Below are 11,615 nucleotides of genomic sequence, written 5' to 3'. Positions count from 1 at the left end.
CTGTGGGAAGCGCAAATAAAAGATCCCTTGCTGCTAATCGGAAGAGTAGCCCATGTAGTGGCGACAGCGGGTTTCCTCTCAAAATCTGTGTGGTCCTTAACCATATGTCTGACGCCATATAACCGTAAATAAAATGTGTTGAGTGCGTCGTTACATAAAACATTTCTTTCTTTATTATTAACTTTGCGTTAAAAACTAGCCTATTAAGAAGCCGGATTTATCTCCCTTCAATGGACAGACTGCATTCAGAATGGGAATGTTGGCTTCGGTGGATGTTGTGGTTAAGCCTGGTGGGTACAGGGTTCGCAGCCCGGTACCGGCTCTCACCCAGATCGAGTTTTAACGACGTAATGGGTAGGTTTAAGACCACTACACCCTCTTCTCTCTCACTAACCACTAACCACTAACAACTAACCCACTGTCCTGGAGAGACCGTCCAGACAGCTGAGGTGTGTTCCCAGGACAGCGTCCTTGAACCGTAATTGGATATAAGCACGAACATAAATAAATAAAAGAAGAAGAAGAATGGAAATGAATATTTGTTTATGGTAAACATCGTAAAGTTTATATTAGAGGGTATGAGGAGCAGGGCTTGGGGGGGGGGGGGGGGGAGTTCACGTCAGGAAATTTATAAACTTTCATAAAACATCTACTCGTCCCTCTCTCTCCCTCTCTCTCTCTCTCTCTCTCTCTCTCTCTCTCTCTCTCTCTCTCTCTCTCTCTCTCTCTCTCTCTCTCTCTCTCTCTCTCTCTCTGACCCAATCTTTGGCATGGCCAGTGGTCGAGTGTGGGACTGAAAAATTACTTATTAATGGGTCAATTTTGCGTGCGTGCGTGCGTGCGTGCGTGCGTGCGTGTGTGTGTGTGTTGTACAATCTATAATACTACATTAGTCCACGAGCTAAGGGTCATTTATTTACTGAAGTGAGCCGTGACCCATTCCACCTTGAACGAATTAAAACGCATTTTGTTTAAAGACACAACTAGAGCATATTGATTAATTAATCATCGGTATGTCAACATTTGGTAAAATTGTGACTCATAGCAAGGGATATTTTATATATGTACTTTCTCACAGACAGGACAGCACATACCACGACCTTTGATACACCAGTCGCGGGGCACAGGTTAGGACAAGAAAAATCTTAATGGGTCCGCCGTGCACCTTGAGTCAATGAATGAATGTTTAACGACACCCCAGCACAAAGGAAATTCGGTAGCTGGGTGTTGTGACAATGTTATATATATGTAGGAACCAAAGTCAACAAAAGGTGTGGTCAAAACTCAGTATGTATAGCTGTAGTTAACTTTATTCTAAACAAAAAAAGAAAGAAAGAAAGAAATGTTTTATTTAACGACGCACTCAACACATTTTATTTACCGGTTATATGGCGTCAGACATATGGTTAAGGACCACACAGATTTTGAGAGGAAACCCGCTGTCGCCACTACACGGGCTACTCTTTCCGATTAGCAGCAAGGGATCTTTTATTTACGCTTCCCACAGGCAGGATAGCACAAACCATGACCTTTGTTGAACCAGTTATGGATCACTGGTCGGTGCAAGTGGTTTACACCTACCCATTGAGCCTTGCAGAGCACTCACTCAGGGTTTGGAGTCGGTATCTGGATTAAAAATCCCATGCCTCGACTGGGATCCGAACCCAGTACCTACCAGCCTGTAGACCGATGACCTAACCACGACGCCACCGAGGCCGGTTATTCTAAACAAATGAGCTCCGTGGTCCAGTGAATAAGCTGTTGGACAATCGAGCTGCTGACAGTGGTTCAAATCCCGTCAAAGCTTGCCCACACTTTCATTCATCTTTCCCATCTATCAATATCTGCCTTTCATTATCATTAGCCAGTGCACCACGGCTGGTATATCAAAGGCCGTGGTATGTACTACCCTGTCTATGAGATGGTGCATATAAAAGATCCCTTGCTGCTAATCGAAAAGAGTAGCCCATGAAGTGGCGACAGCGGGTTTCCTCTCTCAATATCTGTGTGGTCCTTAACCATATGTCTGACGCCATATAACCGTAAATACAAGGTGTTGAGTGCGTCGTTAAATAAAACATTTCATTCTTTCATTATCATTATCTTAATATAAGACCTCGTTTGTCTTCTGAGCTGCCCACACCATAACCCGCCCTTCTCAGACTGCTCCACGCGTGCAGTCTCCACGTACTTCCCTGGCATCCTCGTACTCTGCTGCTAATAAAGCTGGTCTGACCCACGGCACTAACTAATGACCGCCTGTAGTAGGGGAGTACAGAAGGTTGTTAAAAGTCTCTTAAAGGGACATACCCTAGTTTTTAAACACTAAGGCATATTTTTTACTATTAGAGCCGTTTTTGATAACTGAAATCATACTTTACTTAATTTCTATTGTTTATATTATTCATTTTCGTACACACGAAGTGTTTTAGTCATCCTGGTGTTTTTAATATCACAAAATACATTTCTCATATTTTTAAAAACGCACGTGCGTCTGAGAAGTAACAGTTATGGAGTTGAGTTTTGGTCTAGTTTTAGAGGGTATTTCACCATTTTAAGGTCACAGACTCATGTTTTACTCAGTTGTAACTTTATCCAAATGTGTTACAGGTTTGTAGACTAACAAAATTTAGTGTTAATTTTTACGGGTTGAAACTAGGGTATGTCCCTTTAACAATGAAATGAGTAACTACTGAACACACTTCCAAGTGGTCAGACTCAGCCCACAGCTAAACGCTGATGGGGGAATGGCAGATGTATGTCACGGATAGCCACAAGAGATAAGTATATGTCGCGATTGGATTGACAAGGACTGGGATGTGGAGGTGGACAGCGAAAGAAGTTCAAATATAGGAGAAGCTGCCAGGTCATACAATTGTCATGGACAGAACTGTCTGGCGGAGTCAGAGGTTGTGCCCACGACAGGCGTGCTTGACCCACATCAGACAATTAAACCGTGATCAAACTGGGGGCGGGACGTAGCCAGTAGTAAAGCGCTCGCTTGATGCGCGGTCCGTTTAGGATCGATCCCAGTCGGTGGCCCAATTGGGCTATTTCTCGTTCCATCCAGTGCTTCACAACTGGTGTAACAAAGGCCCATGAAGTGGCGGCAGCGGGTTTTCTCTCTCTATGTCCTTAACCATATGCCTGACGCCATATAACCATAAATAAGATGTGTCGAGTGCGTCGTTAAATAAAACATTTCCTTCTTTCCTTCCGTGATCAAGCTACACCTAAAGCAACGCGCACTCTTACAGTACAGATTAACAACAATACTCATATTATAGAGTATTTATTGATTTCAATTCAATTTTAGTTAGTTTCGACACCACCAGAGCACATTGATTTATTAATTATCGGCCGTTGTGTGTCAAGCACCTGCACTGGCGTAGGAAGCGGGGGGGGGGGGGGGGGGGGGAAAGCGGGCACGTGCCCCCCCCCCACTTTTCTTGATCCAGTAGCAGTATCTATCTATCTATATATATATATATATATATATGTGTGTGTGTGTGTGTGTGTGTGTGTGTCCCCTCTCAACACCCACACTTTTATTACCTTCCTACGCCACTGATGTGTAATTCTGACGTATAGATTTAGAGAGAAAACCCGCTACATTATCCATTAGTAGCAAGGGATGTTTTATATGCATCATCCTACAAACACGATAGCACATGCCACAGTCTTTGATATACCAGTCGTGGTGCACTGGCTAGAGCGAGAAATAGCCCAAAGGCCCCACCGACGGAGATCGATCCTAGACCGACCGCGCATCACGCGAGTGCTTTATCGCTGGGCTACATTATAAACTATAAATGCTTTAGTAAACAATATTGTCTTCACTTGACCATAACCTTGGTCAGTTCATTACAATATCGTTGTTAAATTTTGAAAACATCAGGTGGCTTTTTCTCTTTAATCAGATACATTCTTACAAATAACTTTCCATACATTTTGGCACGTGCACATATATTTTGCATCTGGTGACGAACGATATTTTATTAGGGATTTCACTTCTTCAGCTTTCGTTGTAGGCCTATTGCTATAGGTTGCTTGGTAATGTTTCCATTTCTTATTCAGTGCATTTCAGAACCGACATTAAGAAACCCCATTGTTTGTTGGTATAAAACAACTTATTGTAATTGATCGCTGTTATATTCGTTAGGATTCGACATTACTTGTTCATATGACGGCGGGGGTATAACATAAATGACCTGCGACCCGGATGAACAGTAAGAAGGCGGCGCTTCCGGTTGTCTGCGATGCGGAATAGACTGGTGGCCGCACGTAGAATAAGATGGCAGCGTTTCCGACGCAACATTCCTCGAGGATGCTTCCGACTTGAGTGACGATTCAACCGCGTTGGGAGATGGATTGTCCGTTCCATTACCCATAACGCTGGAAAGATCGGGTGCCTCTGCTCGTATATAACCGATCGGTGTTACCCTCATCTGTACATCATCTCCTGGTGGTTCTATAAGAATCGCTTCGCTTCCTGAATTCGAACTCAACCCTCCAGTATCACCAACTGCTCCGTTTTCAGCTGTAGACTGTCGCCCACCGTCAGTTACGTTTTCGGCTCTAGCACTCTGAACTGGAAGCGAGGTACCAATCGATTCCTTCGTACTTCCGAGACAGCACAGACATATCCTACGGACCTTTTCGTGTATGAATGGACATGTTTTGGAAAATGAAGTACAGCGGGCGGATGAATACATCATAGAAAGTCGCTGAGAACACCGACGTCTGCATTCTGGAATCTGTTTTCGGTAACACAGGAAAATAATAACGACGAGAATAAAGATGGCTACGATTATTCCAATCCAGTACAGGTTCACTTCTTCGCACGAGCTGCCAATGCTTGTACCTGTTGAAAGTTAAAAGTATGTTTTGTTTAACGACACTACTAGAGCACATTTATTATTATTATTATTATTATTATTATTATTATTGTTTAGCACATATCGCACATTTGATATACCAGTCGTGGTGCACTGGCTAAAACGAAAAATAACCCAATAGGCCCATCGACGGGGATCGATCCTACACAGAACCGCGCATCAGGCGTGCGCTTTACCACTGGGCTACATCTTGCCCCATTCCTGTCCTGGGCCGCTATTTTCGAAGCTATCTTAGCCCTATGAAATCGTAAAACCATCGTAGGGTGTGACGTCACTACAACATACGCCATAGTGACGTCATAGCTTACGATTATTTTACGATTTTGTAGGATAAGATTGCTTCGAAAATATGGGCCCTGGGCAGAGGAGCCGGCCGAGGCTGGCACCTGTGCCCATTACAAGCGTGCGTTACAACAGATTGCTCTGAATGTGCACGTTAAATACTCTGACCTGACCTGACCTAATCATTCTGCCGCTAGTACCCGTTAATACGAAGAATTTTAAATTTATTTTTGGCCTGTAATTTTCATTGTAGATTTGCATTGTAAGTTTTTCTAATTCCTATTCCAAATTTAGCCCACCTCAAACTAAGTGTTTTCCATTAATAGAAAGGGATCTTTTATAAACGTTTAAACGTTTGTTTTGTTTAACGACACCACTAGAGTACAGTGATTTATTAATCATCGACTACTGAATGTCAAACATATAGTCACTTTGACAGTCATAGAGAGGAAATTCGCTACATTGTTTCCATTAGTAGCAAGGGATCTTTTATATGCATCACCCCACAGACAGGATAGCACATACCACGGCTTTTGATATACCAGTCGTGGAACACTGGCTGGAAGGACAAAGATCCCAATGGGCCCACCGACGCGGATCGATCCCAGACTGACCTCGCATTAAGCGAGCGCTTTACCACTGGGCTACGTTCCGCCATAGTTCGTCATGAAAAAATATGGTTGATTAGAGTAGGTTGACCTCTATGTTACTTAAATAGCCGATTGGTTTGAAGTTACTTGTTATATATGTAGTAATAACAGATAACAACCATGCAAGTGGTATAGTGCAACTTGCATAACAGCAACACGAGGCGGTGCTCTGGTATGAGGGTGGATAATTGAACAAAATCCTGGTCGACAATGCTGATTTGTTTTTCTTTCTTTCTTAAAAATTAGTTCCGTGCCTATATTCAATTAAGATTCAAGCACACTGTCCTGGACGCACACCTAACCTAGTTGTGCTGTCTGTCCAGGAAAGTGGGTTAGTTGTTAATGAGAGAGAAGAGGGTGTAGTGATCTTACGCCTACCCACTTTTTTGTTAAAACTGGCTCTGGGGGGGAGCCGGTACCGGGCTGCGAACTCTGTACCTACCACAGGGCCATACCCTCCGGGGGGGCAGGGGGTCAGCTGCCCCCCCCCCCCGAGAATCTTGTCCTTTTTTTTTTTTTTATATATTTCCAGTAATAGCATAGAAATGTTTAATCTTTATAGTATGTTAAAAATTATTTATAAAATTTAGTGCCCCCCCCCCCCCACCATGGATTTTGGTCAGGGTACGGCCCTGTACCAGCCTTATGTTCGATGGCTTAACCACGACACCACCGAGGCCAGTTCAGGTCAGGTCGGAGTGTTTAACATGCACATTCAGAGCAAGCTGGTGTAGCGCACGCCTGTCCAGGACACACTGAGGCCGATTTAAAAAAAATGATAATATATATACACATTATTTGCCAAGGGAGAGCACTCCTTAAGACTGGTAGTCACATGACCCAGATAGACATTGCATTGCAAAAAAGAAATGTTTTATTTAACGACGCACTCAACACATTGTATTTACGGTTATATGGCGTCCGACATATGGTTAAGGGCCACACAGATATTGAGAGAGGAAACCCGCTGTCGCCACTTCATAGGCTACTCTTTTCGATTAGCAGCAAGGGATCTATTATATGCACCATCCCACAGACAGGGTAGTACATGCCACGGCCTTTGATGTACTAGTCGTGGTGCACTGGTTGCATCGAGACCGGCCTCGGTGGCGTCGTGGCAGGCCATCGGTCTACAGGCTGGTAGGTACTGGGTTCGGATCCCAGTCGAGGCATGGGATTTTTAATCCAGATACCGACTCCAAACCCTGAGTGAGTGCTCCGCAAGGCTCAATGGGTAGGTGTAAACCACTTGCACCGACCAGTGATCCATAACTGGTTCAACAAAGGCCATGGTTTGTGCTATCCTGCCTGTGGGAAGCGCAAATAAAAGATCCCTTGCTGCTAATCGGAAGAGTAGCCCATGTAGTGGCGACAGCGGGTTTCCTCTCAAAATCTGTGTGGTCCTTAACCATATGTCTGACGCCATATAACCGTAAATAAAATGTGTTGACAGCGTGCTTGAACCATAATTGGACATAAGCACGGAAATAAGTTGAAATGAAATGTGAAATGAAATTAATGTAGTTTAACAGAACATATTCTGACATAGAAATTAATAGTGGTGTAAATCTTAAAGGCATACTGTCACAGATTTAAGGAACTTATTTCTCTAAAAATTGATAATAAATAAACATTACATTAATTGTTGGAAACCAAATCTAGCTATCTCATCACCTTAAGTGAACCATGATGGAGTGGTATCACGCCATCCCTCTCGGCAATTTTAGGTTTTGAATTATGGACCATTGCCATAATTCAATTATTTTTACAATATGTCATTAATGAATGGAGTATGGTGGTTATGAAGATGGTTGAATAAATTACATTTAGGGACAAATCAAATTATATTTGTTCAGGTAATACTTTGTTAGACCATTAAATAGGTCAGTGGTCTGTGACAATGTGCCTTTAATGGTGCTTACTTCGATATTTAATCTTGAATCCACTTCCTTGGTGGATGCTGTCAGATCGAAAGAAGAGGAACATGGAGTTGTTGGAACTGGACAGACACTTGTCGTCCGGTACACAGGTTCTCCGCAACATGCCGTGATCGGAACTCCACCCTGGAACAGAATGATAAAGAAAAAAAGGTTTGTTTAACGACACCACTAGAGCACATTGATTTATTATTTATCGGCTATTGGATGTCAAACATTTGGTTACTTTTTAACTCGTGTGGACCCATTGAGCTATTTCTCGTTCCAGCCACTGCAACACGACTGGTATATCAAAGCCCTGGTATGTACTACCCTGTTTGTGGGATGGTGCATATAAAAGAACCCTTGCTGCTAATAAAAAAGAGTAGCCCATGAAGTGGCGACAGCGGATTTTCTTCTCTCAATATCTGTGTGGTCCTTAATCATATGCCTGACGCGATATAACCGTAAATATAATGTGCTGAGTGTGTCGTTAAATAAAACATTTCTTTCTTTCTTTCTTTCTCTTTTTTTAAGTTTTTCCATTAGCAGCAAGGGGTCTTTTACATGCATTTTACCAACAGACGGGACAACACAGAGGCCCAGTGGAAAAGCGGTCGGTTTAGGATCGATCCCCATCTGTGGCTTCATTAGGCTATTTCTCGTTCCAGCCAGTGCACCACGACTGGTATATCAAAGGTCGTTGTATGTGTTATTCTGTCTGTGGGACGGTGCATATAGACGACCTCTTGCCAATAATGGGAAAACGTAGCGGGTTTCGTATCTACAACTGTAAGAATGGGCCCACTGTAATGGTTTGATCCTACGACGCAAGCATCTCAGGCGAATGCCCATCCGTTTATGCTAGAACCCCCGTGTTGATAAATGAAAAACAAGTTTTATTTAACGACACTCTTAACACATTTTAACTACGCTTACATAGTGGCAGACATATGGTTAAGGACCACACATATAATCAGAGAAAAAACAAATATGCTTCAGCCATAGACAGGATTGTACATACCACGGCTTTTGTAACACCAGTTATGAAGCACTGGCTGGAATGAAAAATAGCCCAGTGGGTCCACCTACAGGAATCGATCCCTTACTGACTACGTCAGGGCCGGAGCAGAATGATAAACGGAAAGATAGTGGCTTATTAAAGTCACGGCCATGCAGAAAACGCGTATGCCCTGGTCATAATAATAATAATAAATAATAATAATAATAATCATCATCATCATCATAAAAGAGATTAGTTTCCATAAAATATTTTAACTGATACAAATCGACGCAGATCCGCTGCGGCAACTTATAGGTTTCAACTTCGCCCGTCCATCGTCGGTCAGACGAAGACCATAAACATCGGTTGCCGACTTGGTACACATTTTATGGAAACCAAGCTCGGTTGTGGGCTTGTACGTTTTATGGGGCGTGTCATAGCCCAGTGGTAAAGCGCTCGCTCGATGCCCGGTCGGTTTGGGGTCGATCCCCATCGGTGGGCCTTTTGGGTTATTTCTCGTTCCAGCCAGTGCACCACGACTGGTATATCAAAGGCCGTCGTATGTGCTATCCTGCCTGTAGGATGGTGCATATAAAAGATCCCTTGCTACTAATGGAAACAATGTAGCAGGTTTCCTCTCCATGACTGTCAAAATTACCATATGTTTGACATCCAATAGCCGATGATTAATAAATCAATGTGCTCTAGTGGTGTCGTTAAACAAAACAAACTTTAAAAACAGACATTTTGTACGTTTTATAAGCACGGGTCCTGATGATCTAGTGGTGTCGTTAAACAAAACAAACTTTAAAAACAAACATTCTGTACGTTTTATAAGCACGGGTCCTGATTTCAATCAGCCTCCGACTCTTACCATCTGTCGTGGTTATTTCTCGTTCCAGCCAGTGTAACAAAGGATGTGGTACGTACAATCCTGCCGATATATTTTCAACTTACCGTCGAAGAACTCGATGTAGTCATGGAGACATGTTGATTCTCGGCTGTCAAGGTGAATGTGTTCCACAACAATGTTGATAACGTCATCGGAGTTATTTGCCTGTAACAGCCAGGTATCCCTCGTATAACTGAAATAAAAGGGTCAGCCATGACCTTTCGTGTGTCTGTTATATACTGTCATCCTTCTACTTGTAATAATACCAAGAATAATAATAATAACTATTTGGTGTCTACTATATGTGGTTATTTCGACACGCGATAGAGAGAAAGCACGAGAGAGAGAGAGAGAGAGAGAGAGAGAGAGAGAGAGAGAGAGAGAGAGAGAGAGAGAGAGAGAGAGAGAGAGAGAGAGAGAGAGAGAGTGAGAGAGAGAGAGAGAGAGAGAGAGACAGACAGACAGACAAAGACAGACAGACAGAGACGGATAGACAGAAAGGCTTTAATGTGAAATAGGCTACTCCTACCAATAAAGCAGCAAACGGTATTGTTATGCACTTTCCCATACACAGGACAGTACATACTACGTATTTTGGTGTGCCAGTCGTGGGGAACTGGTTGTATTCACAATGACAAAACAATATATATATATAGTGGTGGTAGTGATAACTACATTAATGTTTACATTTAGTAGTATTACTATAAAAGGTATGACTGGTTTCTCCTCTAGTGTACCGTACCTTTGATATGGTGAAGGATAATTTTCAGACTTGAACACTTTCCAGTTTCTGCCTGCATACAGTGTTGTTAAATTAGCGCCACATGATGCAATAACTATAATAATAATAATAATAATAATAATAATAATAATAATAATGATAATGATGATGATAATAATAATGATGGTGATGATGATGATGATGATGATGATGATAATAATAATAATAATACTGATGATGATGACGGTGATGATGATAATAATAATAATAATAATTGATGATGATGATAATGATGATGATAATGATGATGATGGTGGATGTGTTTTACTTTATTTTTTATTTTTTTACAATTCATTATTTCATTTTACTTTTCCTGCTTATATCCAATTAAGGTTCAAGTACGTTGTCCTGGACTCACACTTCAGTTATCTGCCCAGGGCAGGAGTTACATTAACTGAAATATACTCTTTAAAAAACAACAACAAAAAAACTTGACATTGGTAAAATTAATGCTATCGGATTATTTTTACAGAATCAAAGACATTGTAAAGACAATCAAGTAAGTGAGCGAATGGTGATGCAAAACCACTATAAAACACAACCGATTTGCCAAACACTAGAGCATTTTAAAGACAAAAGAAATTGAAATATGTGTTCGTGAAACTATATTAATGTACTGTTAGTAGTAATAAGAATTGTGGTTTAGTCGTAGATTTACGTTTACGTGCAAAACTGGGCTTACGATGTTTTGTGAAATTGGGCCCTGTACACGAAAAAAAGGAGACGAAAATCTATGAAATACGTCACAACTGCTGATGAAATCGATTTGGTTAACCCAATATCTAAGTGCATACTTAATGGACAGAGCAGGGTTCACTAGTCGCAATACCAACACATGTAATGCATACAGGCGCGGATTCAGGAGGGGGCCAAGGATACTTACTCCCACCAATTTTGTCAAACAATATATTCTCTTAAAAAAATAGAAGCTTTCGCATTATTTGCACAGAACCAAAGACATCGTAAAGACAATCAAGTAAGTGAGCGAATGGTGATGCAAAAACATTATAAAACAAGTTCGATTCGCACAAATGTTTCTACTGAAACGCAAAAGCGCAATCCTCTTAGACGCACGTGCATCATGAAGTTCTGTAAGTTTGCATGCCGAACCCTCCGTTGGTGGGGCATAAAAGGCTACATCAGCAGTGATTCAAAAAGACCGCATAACGATACTGTAGGTAACGGAATAATGT

At 41.9% G+C, this 11,615-nt stretch overlaps 1 protein-coding gene across 1 annotated transcript; it reads right to left on the bottom strand.

Annotated features, from left to right (window-relative positions):
• Positions 1-3,908: 3,908 nt before the first annotated feature.
• Positions 3,909-7,878, bottom strand: LOC121376782. Its single transcript, XM_041504555.1, has 2 exons — positions 7,753-7,878; positions 3,909-4,864 (listed from the first exon to the last, which is right to left on the bottom strand). Exons 1-2 carry the CDS (start codon positions 7,871-7,873, stop codon positions 4,131-4,133), a joined length of 855 nt encoding a protein of 284 aa, XP_041360489.1. The 5' UTR covers positions 7,874-7,878; the 3' UTR covers positions 3,909-4,130.
• Positions 7,879-11,615: the final 3,737 nt, after the last annotated feature.

The sequence above is a fragment of the Gigantopelta aegis genome, chromosome 7 (assembly GCF_016097555.1).
Source record: "Gigantopelta aegis isolate Gae_Host chromosome 7, Gae_host_genome, whole genome shotgun sequence".
Classification (NCBI taxonomy): Eukaryota; Metazoa; Mollusca; class Gastropoda; order Neomphalida; family Peltospiridae; genus Gigantopelta; species Gigantopelta aegis.
This window is presented reverse-complemented; position numbering and strand designations above follow the sequence as displayed.